The following is a 21,609-nucleotide window of genomic DNA, read 5'->3' on the forward strand; positions in this document are numbered from 1 at the left end:
GTGCTTTATATGACAAAATTATTTTTGGAATTTATAATCCATTTCAGCCATACCATTTAATTTCTAAGAAAAACATGCTGTTTTTATCTTTGTATTAAATATAATAAATAATCTTAATAAAACCCTAGTTATTACTGTTAGTCTTTTTTTTAATTAATTTTTATTGGAGTATAGTTGATTTACAATGTTGTGTTCTGCTGTACAGCAAAGTGAATCAGTTATACATATACATATATCCACTCTTTTTTTAAATTCTGTTCCCATATGGGTCATTACAGAGTATTGAGTAGAGTTCCCTGTGCTATACAGTGAATGATTAGTCTTAAGGATGGGAATGTTCACTTATTGTTTTTAAGAAATTGAGATGATCAATGCTAGTTTATAATACTCGTTAATGCTTTTTCTGCCAAGGAATTGATTTGAACTTTGTCTTTTCAAGCTAGAGATGTTGCAGCTATGAATCAAGATTAAAAATGTCTCTCTGGGTCTATAGAATTTTAGAATTTGTAGAGTACAGTAGTCTCATGGAAGGCCTTAAGATAGCATCTTAATAACTTGAAAACTTCAGCGAATTAAATCTCCAACTTTTAAAAATAGATTCTGGAGACCAGGAGAAAAGAACTATGCTTAAGCTTTTTTTGTTGGTGTTGGCAATGTTTTTAAATTTCTCTGTTGTTAATTTGTCTATATAATTTACCTTGGTCTTTTTTTCCCCCAATAGGTGGTGTTACTGTATTTGTGGCCTTATATGATTATGAAGCTAGAACTACAGAAGACCTTTCATTTAAGAAGGGTGAAAGATTTCAAATAATTAACAATACGTAAGTGTTATGAACATTTTACGGGGGAGAAATACCAACGGCAGCCTACTTTACACTGAAACCACTGAGCTGGTTGATGATTCAGAGACGGGAGTAGTGGGGCGTGGGTCTCTGCCCACTGGATTGGATGATACATTTGGTTTCTTTAGACATACGGCATAATACTACTGCCGGAGCCAGCAGTTATGGTTTCTACAAATTGTGTTGCTGTGGTTCTGCCATAAACAGTAGAGATTTAAGAGTGAGGATTGAGGGAGTATATGTAAGTAAGTACCTTACTTAAAAAAACCTTTATAAAGATATTTCTATGATCCCATTTATCTAAGTACTAGATGATTTAAAGATCTTAATCTCTTTCTCTTAAAAAAAACAAACTAAAAAGGCTAAGGACCTCCTGCAGTCCCAAACTGACCATGTTACGTTGCTGTTTCCTTATGTGACTCTCAGACTTCTTGTCATTTAGTGGGCCACCGTAGAAAATTCAGTGCTTGTTACGGAAAATAGATCCCATAATTTCATTAGCAGGCACAGCGACCACTTTGTAACTTCTCAGAATAGACATTTATGGTCTCTTTGCATCCAGTCATGTTTCCTTCCATCCTTGTTCCCACTTGCTACCAGTTATTTTTTGAGAACATGAAATGTGATTCTGTCTGTCGGCTTTAAAATCCTTCAGTAGCGGGGCCTCCCTGGTGGCGCAGTGGTTGAGAGTCCGCCTGCCGATGCAGGGGATGCCGGTTCGTGCCCAGGTCCGGGAGGATCCCACATGCTGTGGAGCGGCTGGGTCCGTGAGCCGTGGCCGCTGGGCCTGCGTGTCCGGAGCCTGTGCTCCACAACGGGAGAGGCCACAACAGTGAGAGGCCCAAGTACTGCAAAAAAAAAAAAAAAAAAAAAAAAAAATCCTTCAGTAGCTACTGGCTGCTGTCAAGATAAAAGAGCAATAAGAGCAGGTGTCATTCATTGAGCTGCTTCCCCTTCCTCACTCCACTGCCCAGCCAGACTGAATTACTTATGTATGATTCTGAATACACTGGGGGTTCTCCCCTTCTCTGTGCTTTCACACATGCGATTTCTTTTTTCTGGAATGTAACTTCTTGTCCCTCCACTTTTCTTCCTTCATCTGGCCAACCCTATGCATCCGTCAAAGTGTATATTCCTGTGTCCTTTCTCAAGGAAGCCTTTCTTGATATTCTTTCTACCTTTCCTGCCTGGCCCAGTCCCCACCTCCTGCTGGATTTGGTGTCTCTCTTACATGTTTACATAGCAACCTGTGCAAACCTCAATTATAGCTGCCATCACAGTTTTGAATTAAAATTTATCACTTGCCTATCATCCTTTTAGACCAGTGGTTCTCAACATGGGGGCAGAATCACCCAGGGGACATTTGACCATGTCTGGAGACATTTTTGTTTGTTACATCCATGGTGCTACAACTGGCATCTAATGGGTGGAGGCCAGGGATACCGCTCAGCGTCCTGCAGTGCACAGGACAGCCCCCCACCACAAAGCATTGTCCAGCCCAAAGTGTCAGTAGTGCCGAGATTGAGAAATCCTGCTCTAGATGGAGTTACTTGAGGATGAGGACTTTTTACCTGTTTCTAGCACACTCTATAAGGTCTGTTACTTAAAGATATTCAGTGAATGTTTGAATGAATCAGTGAATGATTATCAGGATCAAAGTTTTCAGTTTGTATATCTGAAAGTACTTAATATATACTAGGAAGTTACAAGCCAAGTATATGAGTTTGTAAACATTTGAATTACAAAAGGATTTTCCATTTCATTTTTTAAAGATCAGATTCACCTCAAGAATTTATAAAATTTCAATGTAGACAAAATATTTTCAATACTTATCTCTGGTAAAGCAAAACATGCATTTAATCTATAGTAGCAGAACCCATATGTCTTCCTCATTGCGGATTGATAATATACTCTCCGTTCACATCAATTTTGGAAAAGTCAAGGCTTATCTATTACAAACTACATGTAGTTCTCATGTTCTGAATTGATTTTAGTCTTATTTGGATATTCATGGATAACATTCTTGTAAATATGCTTTATTCCAGGAATTAAATCTTTTTATTATTGCTCATTGCTAATATTTTGGTTACAGTAGTTCTAGGGCATCTGAGTTTTTTCTCCTAATATGATAGAAAGAAACATTGTAATTTTATGCATTGTTAAAAAGAAAATCATTGGGACTTCCCTGGTGGCACAGTGGTTAAGAATCCGCCTGCCAGTGCAGGGGACACGGGTTCGATCCCTGGTCTGGGAAGATCCCACATGCTGCGGAGCAACTAAGCCCGTGAGTCACAACTACTGAGCCTGCGCTCTAGAGCCTGCAAGTCACAACTACTGAGCTCGCGAGCCACAACTACTGAAGCCTGTGCACCACAACAAGAGAAGCCACTGCAATGAGAAGCACGCACACCACAACGAAGAGTAGCCCCTGCTTGCCGCAGCTACCGCTCACCACAACTAGAGAACGCCCTCACGCAGCAACGAAGACCCAATGCAGCCAAAACTGATAAAGAATAAAGAATAAAAAAATTTAAAAAAAATCATTTAGCAATAAAAAAAGAATGAGCAACTGATAAATGCTGAAAAAATGATGCTGAGTGAAGGAAGCCAGTCAAAAAGACCACGTGTTGTATCGTTCCATTTATATGAAATGCCCCCACAATGGGCATATCCATAGAAATAGAAAGCAGATTAGTGGTTGGAAATGGTGGGGGAGGGGTGGGATGGGAAGTAACTTTTTTTTTTTTTTTTTTTTGTGGTACACGGGCCTCTCACTATTGTGGCCTCTCCCGTTGCGGCTCCGGACATGCAGGCTCAGTGGCCATGGCTCACAGGCCCAGCCCCTCCGCGGCATGTGGGATCTTCCCGGACCGGGGCACGAACCTGTGTCCCCTGCATCGGCAGGTGGACTCTCAACCACTGTGCCACCAGGGAAGCAACTCTTAATGGGTACAGGGTTTCTTTTGGGGGTGATGAAAATGTTCTAAAATTGATAGTGGTAATGGCTGCAAAACTCTTAAAAAATCTTAAACGGGAGAATTTTATGGTATACAAATTATATCTCAGTAAAGCTTTTAAATGAGAAAACATTTCATCGAAACTGAGTAATCTGAAAGATTTACTTCCCAAATTGTTTTATTCAGCATAGTTTATTGTCTTAGGTTGAAAGGTTAGGTTACGTAAAAAAGAGATTTTATAACTAAAAGTGGTTTTTTTGTTGTTGTTTTTCAGGGTTTTTGTTTTGTTTTTTGGTTTGAAACAGAAACAACGCAATTGTGATTTTGCTTGGCCTTATTCCCTTAATTCATGTAATCTGTTTTTTTTTATTTTTTTTTTTGGCTGCATTGGATCTTTGTTGCTGCGTGCGGACTTTCTCTAGTTGCGGCGAGCAGGGGCTACTCTTCGTGGTTGTGTGTGGACTTCTCATTGCGGTGGCTTCTCTTGTTGCCGGGCACAGGCTCTAGGCGCACAGGCTTCAGTAGTTGCAGCACATGGGCGCAGGAGTTGTGGCTCACGGTTCTAGAGCGCAGGCTCAGTAGTCGTGGCGCACGGACTTAGTTGCTCCACGACATGTGGGACCTTCCTGGATCAGGGATTAAACCCATGTCCCATGCGTTGGCAGGCGGATTCTTAACCACTGCGCCACCAGTGATGTCCTGTAACCTATTTTTTTAATATTCTTCTTGGAGTTTGATTCTTGATCAAATGAATGCATAAATAAAAATGGAAGTAATACTTCTTGTCTATTTCAGATACAAGATGGCACTGCAATAGATCGTGTCCTGAGCTGTGGTCTACCTTGTGGTAATTGTTGTTTTATGTGTTGCAGGGAAGGAGACTGGTGGGAAGCAAGATCAATTGCTACAGGAAAGAATGGCTATATCCCTAGCAATTATGTTGCCCCTGCAGATTCCATTCAGGCAGAAGAGTATGGCACTGCTTCATATTTTATTAATTATTTTGATTTTTAAAATGTCTTAATGCACATTCTACTTAGCCACAACTTTACACACGTGCAGTTACATACCAGTCTTAATACAGCTAATGTATCGTATTAATAGGAGATGTTACTTGAAAATTAATAATTAATGCCATAGTATTTGCTTACAGTAGGATCATAAATGAATCTGCACTTATAATACTGTATTATGCCTAGTCCCTAGCCTTTACTTTTTCACTTTAAAATAATTGCATTAACCCTTTTTGTATTCTGCAGACTCTTTCACTTCAAAAATTTATCCTCTGTTGATGTTATTGTATCAGTGTTAACTTCTTGACTTAGGTGCTTGCTCCATGGCTATGGAGAGAGAGTATCTTTGTCTTTTAGGATGTACACACTGAAGCATTTAGAGGTAATGATTCAGCATGTTTGCAACTATCATTCATTTCAGAAGGAAATACACACACCCACACAAACACACACATACACAGGGAAAAAGAGAATATGACAAAGCAAAATGTTAACAGGAAACCTGGGTGGAGGGTATATGGGAGTTCTATGTACCATTCTTAAAACTTCCAAAAAGTTAAAGTTCACCTTCAGTGACATATTACAGGCATACTCAGAGATATTGTGGATTTGGTTCTAGATAGCCATAATAAAGCAAATATTGCCGTAAAGTGAGTTGGTTTCCCAGTGCATAAAAGTTATGGTTACACTACACTGTGGTATATTAAGTGTGCAACAGTCTGTGTCTAAAAAAGCAATGTACATACCTTAATTAAAAATACTTTATTGCTGGGCTTCCCTGGTGGCGCAGTGGTTGAGAGTCCGCCTGCCGATGCAGGGGACACGGGTTCGTGCCCCGATCCGGGAAGATCCCACATGCCGCGGAGCGTCTGGGCCCGTGAGCCATGGCCGCTGAGCCTGTGCGTCCGGAGCCTGTGCCCCGCAACGGGAGAGGCCACGTGAGGGGCCCGCGTAAAGCAAAAAAAAAAAAAAAAAAAAAAATACTTTATTGCTAAAAAATGCTAACCATTGTCTGAGCTTTCAGCAAGCCATAGTTGTTTTGCTATAGAGGGTCCTTCCTCCATGTTGGTGGCTGCTGATCGGAGTGGTGGCTGCTGATGGCTGGGGTGGCCATGGCAGTTTCTTAAAATAAATCAACAACGAAGTTTGCCACGTTGATCGACTCTTCCTTTCACTCAGAGAAAGGAACACTTAGAGACCATTGTAGGGTTAATACTTGGCCTAATTTAACATTGTGTATCTCAGGGAGTTGGGAGGCATGAGGAGAGGGAGTTGGGGAAACAGCCAGTTGGTGGAGCAGTCAGATCACACACAACATTTATCAGTTAAGTTTGCTGTCTTATGTGGAAGAAAATGTTTGAAATACTGCAAGACTTAGCAAAATGTGACACAGAGACGCGAAGTTAGCAAATGCTATTGGAAAAATGACTCTGATAGACTTGCTTGACCAGGGTTGCCACAAACCTACAATTTTTAAAAAGACGCAATAAAGCAAAACACAATAAAATGAGGTATGCCTGTACTTTTATGTCAAAGCAGGTTTATCTGGGATCCATAAATAATACATCATCTTCATATCACAGCACTTAACCCAGCATCTTGCACATAGTAGGTGCTCTATCAATATTTGTTTGCTTTTTTATTAGTGATGTGTAATTTGTCTCCATAACTCTCTGTTCTGCTTTGGCACTTGTTACTTTCCATTTTGTCCTTTGGTCTTTCTTCTCCACTATTCTGTGGCTCCTCCTCAGCAAAAATTACATTTTTATTCACAAAACTGTATTAAATGAACCCACACTAATTTAGAGTCCCTAATAATTTGGATATGGTTTACTTGCATCTTACTGAATACAAATGATCACACTGTTGCCAGAGAACCACTTTTACTCTTCCAACTATAATCTTAATATTTTCATCTGTCATTGACTAAAAGGCTGTCATTTTGCCTTTCCTTCTGTATTTATGGTTCCTGTGACTGCCAGGTGGAGTTTAAGAGACTTGTTGAGTAGTTAATACATGAAAATACTATGACAGAATATATTCTGATAGTAATACTTGTAATATTTAAGAAAGATCTTTCATTCTGTTTTACTGTATTTTAAAGCTGTGTTCTATTCTTTGTCATCCTCCCTATCCCATTCCATTCTTACTATACCTATGTATAATTTTTCTGATGCTTATTACACCCTTCTAACTCAGAACACTACTCATTTTTTTTTCCAGATGGTATTTTGGCAAAATGGGAAGAAAAGATGCTGAAAGATTACTTCTGAATCCTGGGAATCAACGAGGTATTTTCTTAGTAAGAGAGAGTGAAACTACTAAAGGTATGAATATTGTTAATATAAATATAAAGTTTTTCTTGGGCAGTATTTTAAGAAAGATATAGTAGAAGTGTTCATTTTCCCTTCTAGGTGCTTATTCCCTCTCTATTCGTGATTGGGATGAGGTAAGGGGTGACAATGTGAAACACTACAAAATTAGGAAACTTGACAATGGTGGATACTATATCACAACCAGAGCACAATTTGATACTCTGCAGAAATTGGTAAAACACTATACAGGTACGTGAATATTTCAAAGGTGAAAATTATTTCCTCATGTTCAATTTTATGAGGACAGCATCCATGTCTTCATGTCTCTTAAGATCTAACATGCTACTTTATACCCAGTATGTGCCCAATGTATTTTAGTTTTAAAATGAGGAACAGATAATACTATTGAGTTGGGTTCTTTTTTTTTTTTTTTTTTGGCTGCGTTGGGTCTTCGTTGCTGCATGTGGGCTTTCTCTAGTTGTGGCGAGCAGGGGCCACTCTTCCTTGTGGTGTGCGGGCTTCTCATTGTGGTGACTTCTCTAGAGTGGAGGCTCAGTAGTTGTGGTGCACGGGCTTGGTTGCCCCGCAGCATGTGGGATCTTCCCGGACCAGGGATCGAACACGTGTCGCCTGCATTGACAGGTGGATTCTTAACTACTGCACCACCAGAGAAGTCCCTGAGTTGGGTTCTTGGATGATGTGCTAAATCAGACTATCATCATTTGCATCCTTATATCTTACTGGCACAGTGTTTGTTTACATCGGAGTTCCATTTCATAACAGCTAAATACCAAATAGATGTGACAATAAATAAAAAAGCAGGGCTTCCCTGGTGGCGCAGTGGTTGAGAGTCCGCCTGCCAATGCGGGGGACGCGGGTTCGTGCCCTGATCCGGGAGGATCCCACGTGCCGCGGAGCGGCTGGGCCCGTGAGCCGTGGCCGCTGGGCCTGCGCGTCCGGAGCCTGTGCTCTGCAACGGGAGAGGCCACAACAGTGAGAGGCCCGCGTACTGCAAAAATCAATCAATCAATCAATCAATCAATCAATAAATTAAAAAATATATATATATATATATAATAAAAAAGCAAAAATTTTATTTCGGGACATTTACTAAGTAGGTAAAACTAAACACTTAAGTAAGAAGCTGTATCATATGTCCTGTTGGGTTACGTTCCTCAGCGTGGGCTGAACCACATAAGACTTCCTAAAGTGTAAATCCAATGAAATTTGATCTGAAGATGCATTTTTCTTGTCATGGAAAATTAAGTTATAGCAACTGTAGACATTCATCAGTCTTTCAAGGACTTTTGAAAGGTATTCAGTATTAGAGTCTTCTCTCTCAAAATTTTTAATCTTCAGTTTGATACATGAATGAATCTGAAAGTCTTTAAATGTTTAATACTAGGGGAGGGGAAGCTTCCATGACAATTTCTTCTTCAGTGACAGCTAACTGCAAATTAAGTCTATCAAGTCAATCACCAATCTTGACACTGATTAAACATGTTACCAAGCAGTGTCATCAGTTGTAATTGGATGTGATGTGGATGTTGAGAATGGAAGGGAGCACGTCATATTTACCATAAGAAAGATTGTCTAAGCAGGATTCACAAGTTAAGCCATTAAAAATTTGGGATTCACTGTTTTTGTGTCTCCTTTATTTGAAGATCAGTCCTCTAAGTAAAGAAGTTTTTCCTTGATTTTCGGTGTGCTTTTTGTACTTGTGGTTTTTATTTTATTTATTTATTTAAATGTTTATTTATTATTTTTGGCTGTGTTGGGTCTTCATTGCTGCTCGTGGGCTTTCTCTAGTTGCGGAGAGCAGGGGCTACTCTTCATTGCAGTGCACGGGCTCCTCATTGCAGGGGCTTCTCTTGTGGACCATGGGCTCTAGGCATGCAGGCTTCAGTAGTTGTGGCATGCAGTCTCAGTAGTTGTGGCGCACAGGCTCAGTAGTTGTGGCACACAGACTTAGTTGCTCCGCGGCATGTGGGATCTTCCCAGACTAGGGATCGAACCTGTGTCCCCTGCATTGGCAGGCGGATTCTTAACCACTGAGCCACCAGGGAAGTTCCTTGCTTGTGGTTTTTAGAAATAACAATTAATGGTAACATTCTCTTTGGGAAGAAATGAAGCACAGTGGTCAAAAGCAGAACTTTGGAGGCAGTCAGATCTAGGGTTTGAAACCCATCTCTATCATGTATTTACTGGGTCACCTTGTGAAAGTTGCTTAAGTTTTCTAAGTCTTATTTATATGAGATATTTGTAAAGGGCTGAATTAGCACAATAGCTGGTACATAATGGGACATAATAAATATATAATAAATAATAACTTTTAAAATGTATTTAATAAAATGTTTGACTTCTTGTATGTTTTTCTTTTATGCAACTCCCTTTTTGTGTTTGGGCTTTTGTAATAAAACTGATAGAACATTGTTTTTATTTCCTATAATATAAACTTTTAAAAACACTGGTACAATTATATGTACCTTAATTTTTGTAAGTTATTCATTTTACAGTGTAGTTTATTCATTTATCTAGAACATGCTGATGGTTTATGCCATAAGTTAACAACTGTGTGTCCAACTGTGAAACCCCAGACTCAAGGTCTAGCAAAAGATGCTTGGGAAATCCCTCGAGAATCTTTGCGACTGGAGGTTAAACTAGGACAAGGATGTTTTGGTGAAGTATGGATGGGTAAGGAGCCTGAACTTTTGTTTTTTGTCATTGTTTAGCCATAGATGAAAATGCCCCAATTTATGATAAGATATGTTGAAATATTTGAGGTTACTGCTGCTCATTGAAGTTTGTTGTAAATCTCTTAAAATATAGGTTAAAATAGTGAAATGTGGGTTGTTTCTCTAGGAACATGGAATGGAACCACAAAAGTTGCAATCAAAACACTAAAACCAGGTACAATGATGCCAGAAGCTTTTCTTCAGGAGGCTCAGATAATGAAAAAGTTAAGACATGATAAACTTGTTCCACTATATGCTGTTGTTTCTGAAGAGCCAATTTACATTGTCACTGAATTTATGTCAAAAGGTATGTGTATGTTAGTATCTCATGGGGTATTCATGTTATTATAAATTTTAAGTCTTCATCTCTATTTTTATGCATACAGATTTTTACTGTATTTTCTAACTTAAGATTTTTTACGTAGACATGTGAAAAGAGAAAACCTGACTTTTTTTTTTTTTTTTTTTTTTTGCGGTATGCGGGCCTCTCACTGTTGCGGCCTCTCACGTTGCGCAGCACAGGCTCCAGACGCGCAGGCTCAGTGGCCATGGCCCACGGGCCCAGCTGCTCCGCGGCACGTGGGATCTTCCTGGACCGGGGCACGAACCCGTGTCCCCTGCATAGGCAGGCGGATTCTCAACCACTGCGCCGCCAGGGAAGCCCCTGACATTTTGTTTAATGGAAATTAGCTCCAGTTATTCCAAATGATAGTACAGAGTTTAAAAAGGAAATAAGGCACTGAATTTATTTTGAAAGTAAATAGTCCTTCATTCCATTTGACTAAAGTCAGTGGAATAGCTGGGAAGGTGAAAAAGAAGAAAAGTATTCACACTAGTTGATTTAAAATAATGCAATCAGAAGGCTATTTATATCTTTAGTACTAAAGCAAAGAAATCAGGTAAAGTTAAGAAAATTAACTTTATCTAGTTTTAATATAATCTCACTCAGGAATCCTAGAAACTGCTTTTTTCCACTACTGTCAACTGAAATTTCTCCGTTTCTCCAAACCCCAGACCCCAATGTGTGGGATCTTCAGTAACAGGGTTGGTTAGGGCCAGGGAAAGGAGAAGGGAAGGCTGTCACTGTTCTCTCTTTTTCCCTTTGCTGATGATGCGTTAGAAGAGGAACTAGTAAGTCACCAGATATGCTTGCTGACAGGCCTGCTTTTTATCCTTTTGAATTTTATCTCCTTTTTTTAGTCTTAATGAGTCACTAATCTGCAGTTAAAGCCACTGATGGAGTCATCCCTCACCATTTGTCCATCTTGGTCAGTGATGTAACTCCATCTAGCGGTGACAGGACCAACTACAAGCTACACATTGACCATAAGAAAATATTTCCCCCCAAAAGAAACAGAAAAACCAAAAGTTAAGAATTGACATAGCCTACTAATTGAGAGCCAAAACATTACCTAAAGCTCCCAAAGCACATGGCACTTTTGGCAAAGAATCTCTACTTCAAACAACTGCCAAATATCCCATGTCAGAGTATATTAGATGAACTAGAAGGGAGAAAAGGGACAAGGAGAAAGTTTAAGTCAGGATATTGATAGCATAAGAATATAGTGGAGATAAAGCTAATGGTTCGTTTAGCTTTGTATATTGATTTAAAGAAATATTTAATTGGGGAATATGGTAGAAGTCTGTGTTGTCAGATTGCTGGGTTAGGATTATTTCTAGATGGGAGGTTTCGAATACAAGATCACAAATGCCCCTTCTAGTTTATTTTTTTATTTTTTTTAAAGTATAATTTCCATTTTATTGTCTTTCCAGGGGACAGTATTTCTTTAGTCTTTAAGGACTTAGCGTCTTACATGGGCTTTGGCAGAGGTCATGAGGCAACACCCGCAGGTCTAAATCGGGGTGGAGGTGTTCGGTCCTTCTGGGCTTCCCGAGAACGATTCCTGACTACCTTGCTGTGAATGGCACAACTCACGCAGTAATGCAGTTTCACATACAGCTTGGGAAGCACACAGGCGTCGAAAACACTCGCTTCGGAAATGTCCCTGACGGCTGCAGCCTCTACGATGTTCTGAATGACGAGCTTCTTAAATGGCCTTATCCTTGGGCACGCATCGGGCACAGCTGGTGCAGCGAATAGGCTGCACGTGGCCACGGACCTTTTTGGGACGACCATTATTCCTTCTTTTCTTGGTCATCTTGGAAGCAGGGAGGCGAGAGAGGCCCTTCTAGTTTTAAACTCTGTAATTCCCCATCTTGCTATTCAGGCACTTAGAACTTGGCTCTCCATAATCTATCCAAACTCATTGCTTCGTGTGTTCTCTTTGTAATCAGAAAGCTCTAGAAATTGTTAACAATTAAAATGTATTGAATGCTTCTAATATTTAAACAGTGTGCCAGTATTATAAGGTATCAAAGAAATAAAGCCATCTTTATTCAACTTACATTGAATTAAGAGAGAAAAGACCTAACCTGATAAGTTAATTTTCAGTATAAAAGTAAATAACAGCTCGCTATAAACAAACAAGTTCAAAGCATAATGGATTTCTAGGTGTTTTGACACATTCAGTAAGTAACATAGAAATTGAGGAAGAGATAACATAGGTTGGAATAAAATGAGAAATATCAGTAGAAAAGACAAGTCTTGAAATACCCTTTAAGATTATGAAGGACACGAATAAGTATAGTGAAGGGTATCAGTATTTTTCTGCAGAGCTATGAGGAAATGGGGAACAAAACTATGGGTAGTGGAAAGTATAGAAGGTAACTGGTTGGAAATAAGGCCCGAGAGGTATATGAGACAAACTTAAGGACTGCTCTGAATTGGTTTCATAATTACTTATCGAGTACATGCTCTCTCTGCCATGAATGAGCTTCAGAGGATCAGTGAACTTCCTCTGAAGTTCTCTGTCAATTTTTGCACAGTTATGTATGTTTTTCTAGAAAGAGAGTCCATAGACTCTCTCATTCATCAGATTCTCAAAATAACCCATAACCAAAAAAAGGTTAAGGACCCACTGATATGATCCAAAATGCTCTGATAAATGGATATAAGAAACTTTTAAGGGAGGGGGGATTTGTTGTAATTGGTTAAAGATCAGAAAAAAAGAATTGTCAAAATAACACACATTCCAGTCCTGGATTTCTGAGCTCTGCAGCCTTTGTGCTGTTTTAGCAAATATCATTACACTGAATGATGTTCTACATAGTGGATTGATCATGGCTCCTTATCTAGATTCTAAATCCCAAAACAAAGAACTGTAGCTTTTGCTTCTTTCTGTATATTCAGCATTGTCATGCAGAGTATTTATATAACATCAGTCTGTCTTGCAGGCTAAGAAAAAGAAGTGTTCCTTCCTCTGTTTAAGGACAGTTAAATCCTTCCTTTTGTTTAAAATGAAAACCCTCTCTTGGTCCCAACATCTGCTTTTCACCAACTTCTCTTTACCTTTTGCTTCCCTTCACAGCCAAGATTCTTTTTTTTTTAAATTTATTTATTTTATTTATTTATTTTGGGCTGCATTGGGTCTTCGTTGCTGTGCATGGGCTTTCTCTAGTTGCGGCAAGTGAGGGCTACTCTTTGTTGCAGTGCGTGGGCTTCTCATTGCGGTGGCTTCTCTTGTTGGGGAGCACAGGCTCTATGCACGTGGGCTTCAGTAGTTGTGGCTCGTGGGCTCTAGAGTGCAGGCTCAGTAGTTGCGGCACACGGGCTTAGTTGCTCTGTGGCATGTGGGATCTTCCGGGACCAGGGCTTGAACCCCTGTCCCCCTGCGTTGGCAGGTGGATTCTTAACCACTGCACCACCAGGGAAGCCCCAAGATTCTTTAAAGAACAGACAGTATTACATCTTTACTTCCTAACTAGCCATTTTACTCTTTTTAAATTACAGAATATTTCAAACAAAGAATACCATAACACCCATGCCCCTACCATCCAAATTTAACTAATGTTTACATTTTGCCGTATTTGCTTCAGATCTTTCTACTAAGGAAACAACACATTAAAGATTTAACTGAATCCTTGTTTTTACCCCTCCTTGAGCCCATTCCCTTCAGAGGTAACCTCAGTTTTGAAGTTGTTGCTTTTCCCATCTCTGTTTTTCATGTTGATATACTTTTACTAATATATAGTTACCTATTAACAGTATTTGTATGTTTTTAAATTACATAAATTTAACCGGCTTTATTTTCGTTCAGCATTACATGCTTGAGAGTTACTCATGTGGATAAGGGAAGATCTCATTTGTGTACTTTTAACTATTGAATGAAATTCTCTGTGCGTATTCCATTGTTTATTCATTCCTTTCCCAGTGAACACTTAGGTTGCTTTTAGTTTGCACCATCACAGACAGTGCTGCAGTGACTATTCTTGTACTTGCCCTGTTTGGAAAGGGGAAAGAGACTCTGGAACATCGGGTGCGGCAGCAGTAGCATCACCTGGACACGTGTTAGAAACACAGACTCTGGCAGTGAGGCCCCGCAGTCTTCACTTTCCCACCCCCTTATGTAATAATAGTCTATTGCAGGCTGTTAATTCCATTTATTAAGTGTCTCTGGAAATGTTCCTCTTCTCACTCTTTCCTAGACTATTGCAGGAACTTTTAAACTTACTCCTTTTATGCAATTTTAGTCCAATTTCATTCATCAAATTGGAGTGATTGCTTTTTCAACATAAATCTGATCATATTGCTTCTCTATAAAACTTCATATAAAAAAGATAAAGTCCATTTATGCATTGCCTTCTGTGTTCTGACTCCTGCAGCCTCTTTCTCATCAGTTCCCGTCTTTGGGCCCATGTTCTTGCATAGGAAGGACCGTTTTCAGTTCCTTGAACTTACTGTGCCGTTTCATTAATTACTGCCTTTGTACTTGTTATTCTCTCTTCCTGGAATTCCCTATCTGCCCCCATTCTTCTTCAAGATGCATCTCCTCTGTGAAGCCTTTCCTGATTTTTCCATAGAATTAACCAGATCCATCGTGTCTCCACTGTAGTTTTACAGTAACTTTATTTTTTTTTACAACTTTATTGGAGTATAATTGTTTCACAATGGTGTGTTAGTTTCTGCTTTATAACAAAGTGAATCAGTTATACATACACATCTGTTCCCATATTCCTTCCCTCTTGCATCTCCCTCCCTCCCACCCTCCCTATCCCACCCCTCCAGGCGGTCACAAAGCACCGAGCTGATCTCCCTGTGCTACGAGGCTGCTTCCCACTAGCTATCTACCTTACGTTTGGTACTGTATATATGTCCATGCCTCTCTCTCGCTTTGTCACAGCTTACCCTTCCCCCTCCCCATATCCTCAAGTCCATTCTCTAGTAGGTCTGTGTCCTGTTTTACCCCTAGGTTCTTCATGACATTTTTTTTTCTTAAATTCCGTATATATGTGTTAGCATACGGTATTTGTCTTTCTCTTTCTGACTTACTTCACTCTGTATGACAGACTCTAGGTCTATCCACCTCATTACAAATAGCTCAATTTCGTAACTTTTATAACACCTACTGGACATTATTTGTGTGCATCTAGTTTCTAGATCTATATACTATACTTTCATATAGTATTTTAAGATCTTATTTATCTTTGTATCTTCTATGCCTTTTACAGTGCCTCACATGTAGTAGACCCTCAGTAAATATTTGAAAGGGCAGATAAATGGACAAACACAGTAACATGTCCTCCCTGCCATAGATGGACCAGAGGAAAAGAGATATTCCCTGACTTCGAATCTCTATAAATGAAGAGACCAAGTCATGACTGTGCCTTGCTTCATAGTCCTGTCAACACGGAAAGGGCTTTCTTTGCCTTGCCTTGTTTTTTGTTTTATTTTACTTTTATTTTGAAGTACTTTTAAACTTATAGAAAAGTTGCAAAAATAATACAAAGAATTCCCATGTATGTTTCAGCCAGATTCGCCCAGTGCTATATATATGTATGAATAAATGTGAGGGTTTTTTCCCGAACCATTTGAGAGTACATTGCAGACGTTATGCTCGCTTTACCTCTAAATACTTCAGTTTGTCTTCTGAAGACAAGAACATTGTCTTACATAACCACAGTACAATGATCAAATTCAAGAAATGTAACATGGTTACAATTTTGTTGCCTAAAATACAGTTCATATTCAGATTTCACCAATTGTCCCAGTGATGATTATAGTAATTTCCCCCCTATCTGGTATCTAGTCCGTGGCCATGCGTTGCTTTTAGTCATCCATCTCTTTAGTCTCCTTTAATCTGGAGCAGTCCTCAGGTTTTCTTGTCTTTCATAACATTGTTATTTTTTTTAAGAGAACAAAGTTGTTCTATAAAATGTGCCTTAATTTGGGTTTGTCTGACATTTTCTCGTGATTAAATTCAGGTACATGGTAAGCTTTTAACCTGTAATAGAATAGCAATTAGACATTTTCTTTCCAGCCTTTATCTCTGCTGTAATGCATAGTACTTTGCTGTTGCATGGTATCTTCTGCTAAAATTGAGAGAAGTTGGTTGTACTAACACTTCACATCACCTCATTTATTTAGCCACCTAGCTTTAGTTTCAAGTACCCCAAGATGTCCTCAAGTTGTCTGAGCTCTTGTTACAGATTGACTTAAAAATATAAGTATCTAATACTACTTCTTGACTAAAAATTGGACTGATTTTGATCAAAGCAAACAAGGAAAGAATGTCTGTAATCTGGTGAGATGATTGCATTTTCCCTTTTTTTTTCATGTTATCAGAAGTTTTAAAAAATTCAGTTTAGGGCCCTCTTTTAGAATCTTAAAGATAATTATTCAGAAATTCCAAAGCTGCAAAAAATATTGAAGAATAAAAAGCTGAAGTTTTGTATTGTGATATGATTTGTTTGGAGGTAGGGGAATGTTTGTTGCAATTCTGATTTAAGATTTGCTTATTTTTCATGAATGTCTTGCTGTCTGTTACAGGGAGCTTATTAGATTTCCTGAAGGAGGGAGATGGAAAGTACTTGAAGCTCCCACAACTGGTTGACATGGCTGCTCAGGTACTTGTGTGTTTATAAATGTGTCCATTTGAATTGCAAGTGTACATTAAAAATGTCAACTAATCTTAGTAGATACTATTGTTCAAATAGTGAAATCATGGAATTTTAGAGCTGGGAGGAACATTACAGATAATCCAGTCTGAACTCCGTATGTTACAGATACTGTAGTATCTTGAGGACCCAGGTATCTAAATGTCATATAACTTATTAGTATTAGAATCAGGTAAGTAACTCCCAGTACAGTGCTGTCCTGTATCATATGGCCTTTCAGAAACATATGCATCCACAAATATAAAATCTATATGTATTTATATTTCAGTAGATAAATTTTATGACAATGAATGATCACTATTCCAAAGAAAATATTAGAAATCTAAAGTGTGTGCTGCAAAAGGCCCTGAACAAAGCTGGGAGTGTGATGCCATAGATAGGCAGATATTAAGCAACATAGTATCATACTGATCCTACCAGGATAGAAGGTTGGAAAGTAATATACCTAAAATAATTAATAATATTGGTCTTTAAATAAATAAATAAATAAATAAATAAAGTATATGCTGAATTTCTTATTTAATATAGTCCAAAACAAGAATTAAGATGGCAGTATACAGTTAAAGATGGGATAGTTTTACTATTCTGGATTTTTGTTTTTAAATATAAATGAAAACTATTAAAAGTTATATTCACATGTGTGGTAGGTATTCAAGGGGCCTTTTATTGGCTTTGGTTGACACATTGGGTCTAAGACTCCTCTCTCAGTGAGTGTCCAGATGTCCATGGTATCTAGCAATTTAGAGAAACTTTATACCAAGAAACCATACCTGTGAGACTTTAGCATATGTCAAGCCTCGTCCACACACCTGAGCTCAAGGCTCTGAGCCCCTCTATACTAGGGGCCGGCAAACTGTTTCTGGAAAGGGCCAGGTAAATGCTTCAGGCTTTGTGGGCCTTTCTCCTACTCCCCTATCCCCTCTCCTTCTCTCCTTCCCTCTCTCTCCCTCTGTCCCTCCCCCTCCATTAAAAGGTTTTCTGTTCTTATTATTATCTGCTAGACTATGCCCCGTTACCATCATCTCTTTTGAAGATATATGATTCTTCAGCGATCTGACATAACATTAACCAGAATTGTCCTCTCCCTCCTTCCCTTTGTATCATATATGTTTTTTTTCTTCCCAAGATTGCTGATGGTATGGCGTATATTGAAAGAATGAACTATATTCATCGAGATCTTCGGGCTGCTAACATTCTTGTAGGAGAAAACCTTGTGTGCAAAATAGCAGATTTTGGCTTAGCAAGGTTAATTGAAGACAATGAGTATACAGCTAGACAAGGTAAAATGACTTTTCAATAAATGCTTGTAACCTCATTTTCCATGGATTTTTCTTACCATTCTTTTGAATATACAGGGTTTTACAGAATAAGAAGAACAGCTCTCGGTCTGCTCAGAAGAGTCATAGAAACATTAGCAACTGTACTCCAATAAAAAAGAAAGGAAAAGAAAAAAAAAGAGTCATAAAAACATTGATTTTTATTCATAAAATTATACACGGTGCATAGTACTGTGGCTTTCTGATAGTTATTTCCCCCAAGGAAGAATCTGACTGTGGGTGTTCTTTGCATTATAAATATAGCAAGCAGTATTCTCCTCTTCACACTTCCTTTGGCATGCCAACAAATAAGAAACATTTTAAAATAACTTTTGTAACGAACTTCAGAACCATCCAGTTTTTACTACACTAAGGACTAGGAGTTAATATTACAAGAAATAGCATACAGTTCTATAAAGGCTTTGGAAACCATTTCCATGCCAGATTTACAATAATTCTTTATTATATATAAAATTGTAGTAAATAAAAATACTTAATAAGGGCTTCCCTGGTGGCGCAGTGGTTGAGAGTCCGCCTGCCGATGCAGGGAACGCTGGTTCGTGCCGCGGTCCGGGAAGATCCCACATGCCGCGGAGCGGCTGGGCCCGTGAGCCATGGCTGCTGAGCCTGCGCGTCCGGAGCCTGTGCTCCGCAACGGGAGAGGCCACAACAGTGAGAGGGCCACGTACCACAAAAAAAAAAAGAAAAACACTTAATAAGATTGACACTGTAAACAGTGAGGGAGGGGAGCTTACAGAAATTACAACAGGTCAGTTCTTTTATTTGGTGTCTATCTCTCTGAGCTCTCATTCAGTACACATTTAAAGGGCAAAATATATGCATACAGGAAGAGTGTGGGTTTTTGAGTTCCAGTTCCATCTCCTGTTAGCCCAGAGATTTCACCCAAGTTACCTAACCTTTTTGACTGGGCCTCAGTCTCCTCACTTATAAATATTAGATGGTAATACTTACTTTTCAAGATTGTTGTGAAACTTAATGCATTAATAGATGTAGAGTGCCTGACATTACCTAACATAGTGGACGCTCAGTCCACTATGAAAAGAAAGAGTGTAACTTTGACAGGCAGAGAGTAAGTAAGGTCGAGTGCAGATCAGCACATAGGTTGTTCATCCTGATGAAACCTTCAGGCCTCCACACCTATAAAAAAGATACCTGGGCATTCAGCATCTCCTACTGTCTAGTTCCAGCTTGTCTTTAACAAACATTTGAGTCCTTCCACGTGCTGGACGTCAGGGCACAGTTGTAAGAGGCATGATTTCTGCTGTCAGGGAGCTCACTGACTAATGTCTGTCTGCAACTGAATTATAAACAGACTATTTCAATACAAACTAGTAAGACCAACATAAAGGTTAGCAAAGATTTATTTAGTAGATATACCCAAAAAAACTTTTTTTCAGCTATCCACTATTACCATCATTTCATATAAGAAAGAGCATTTTAACACTATACAGGTGGGAAGAATGTAATCTCAGAATACAGGATATACCTATAAATTAATGATTTTAGCTTTATGAATTGATATGTGATCTTTTTTCTCTTTTTTTCATTGGACTGTATCTTTTTGTCACTGACTGTGTTGGTACACAAACCACTGGGAACTGTTCCCTAAATCACAGTTCTCAACCAGGGGTGGTGGTACTGCTCCCCGAGGGACATTTGGCAACATCTTGAGACATTTTTATTTTTTTTTTATTACTTATTTTTTTGGCCGTGCCACGCACCATGAGGGGTCTCAGTTCTCCGATCAGGGATCGAACCCGTGCCCCCTGCAGTGGAAGTGTGGAGTCTTACCCACTAGACCGCCAGAGAAGTCCCTTTAGACATTTTTAGTTGTTACAACTGGGAGGCTGCTACTGGCATCTACTGGGGGTGGCCCAGCATACCACTAAACACCCTGCAAAGTACAAGCTAGCCCCAACCAAGCAGAGAATTATCCAGCCCCAAATGCCAGTAGTCCCCAGGTTGAGAAACCCTGTCTTCAACACAGTGCTTTCTTTTCAATCTCCATATGTTTGTGCTGTTCCCTCCAGCTGAAATATCTTCCTATTCTTTAATCTTTACCTGCAAAAATTCTAAGCATTCTTTAAGGCTAAACTTAGCCTCCACTTTTTAAATGAAACCTTTTGTGATTGTGCTAATGAAAATTGATCTTCTGTTTGAACATCTAAAGAACTATTTTACAACATTATATACATATACAAGCAACTTCAAGTATTTAAGACACCTGTAATCTCATTTTCACTTTAAGTGTATAAATGTCACAAAGGCTATGTTTTTGTGTCTCCTGTAACAATTAGCATAATGTCTTGTGCATAAAAAGTAAGTATACACTAAATGTTTGACTAAATATTTTTTAGTCTTTTAGGCTTTTAAAAATGATAGTACAATAAAATTTTCCAGAGAGATATCATAAAATATTTAGAAAGGAGATTGTGGTCGAAAACCAGTAGACGTTAGAACCGATAGAATAGGTTCTTGGCAACCAACAGTTAGAACTACTAGGAGCTAGACTGACTTAAAAGTTATAGATCCTATAACCCATGTATTTGGTTGCTTCTTACTAGAGTTTTTACCGCTCTCTTTTTTTTTAAATTAATTTATTTATTTTGGGCTGCATTGGGTCTTTGTTGCTGCACGCGGGCTACTCTTCGTTGAGGTGCACGGGCTTCTCATTGCAGTGGCTTCTCTTGTCGCGGAGCACGGGCTCTAGGCACATGGGCTTCAGTAGTTGTGGCCTGCGGGCTCTAGAGCACAGGCTCAGTAGTTGTGGCGCACAGACTTAGTTGCTCCATGGCATGTGGGATCTTCCTGGACCAGGGCTCGAACTCGTGTCCCCTGCATTGGCAGGCGGATTCTTAACCAGTGCACTACCAGGGACGCCCCCACCTCTATTTTCTTGAATGATTTTCTATCCCCACCAGCCATTCTGTCATTGAATATCTTATCAGGAAGAAATGTGATTTTTATTAATGCAAATTTTAAATAGTATTAAAGAAAATTTTCCCATGTATCTTGTACTTTTGAAGAATTTGACACTGATGACATGACAGTAGGGATAGTGACAAAAAATTAACCTTGCTTATGCCAGATTTACACAAATAGAGGAAAAACAAATTACTGAAGCAAGCTTGTCAATACTGTTTAGGTGCAAAATTTCCAATCAAATGGACAGCTCCTGAGGCTGCACTATATGGTCGATTTACAATAAAGTCTGATGTATGGTCATTTGGAATTCTGCAGACGGAACTGGTAACAAAGGGCAGAGTGCCATATCCAGGTAAGTTTGCATTTCATATAACTGGAGTTTATTATGAGCAAAAGTGTAAGGGGTTGGGGGAGACCTTTATTTTTCTGTCTCTTCTTTTTTTTTTTTTTTTTGTCATTGGATGGGGAGCA

The 21,609-nt window shown here is 39.0% G+C and overlaps 1 protein-coding gene across 1 annotated transcript in view; it reads left to right on the forward strand.

Moving 5' to 3' along the window:
- Positions 1–21,609, forward strand: part of YES1 (YES proto-oncogene 1, Src family tyrosine kinase) — a gene marked incomplete at its 3' end in the record, with an annotated part of 78,539 nt that overhangs the window by 55,978 nt on the left and 952 nt on the right. The window contains exons 3-11 of the mRNA XM_079717583.1: positions 722–821; positions 4,672–4,770; positions 7,036–7,139; positions 7,227–7,376; positions 9,666–9,821; positions 9,990–10,169; positions 16,749–16,825; positions 18,003–18,156; positions 21,359–21,490. Coding sequence (XP_079573709.1) covers positions 722–821; positions 4,672–4,770; positions 7,036–7,139; positions 7,227–7,376; positions 9,666–9,821; positions 9,990–10,169; positions 16,749–16,825; positions 18,003–18,156; positions 21,359–21,490 — 1,152 coding nt within the window. The remainder of the gene's footprint in view (positions 1–721; positions 822–4,671; positions 4,771–7,035; positions 7,140–7,226; positions 7,377–9,665; positions 9,822–9,989; positions 10,170–16,748; positions 16,826–18,002; positions 18,157–21,358; positions 21,491–21,609) is intronic.

The sequence above is a fragment of the Hyperoodon ampullatus genome (assembly GCF_949752795.1).
Source record: "Hyperoodon ampullatus genome assembly, chromosome: 13".
Taxonomy (NCBI): domain Eukaryota; kingdom Metazoa; phylum Chordata; class Mammalia; order Artiodactyla; family Ziphiidae; genus Hyperoodon; species Hyperoodon ampullatus.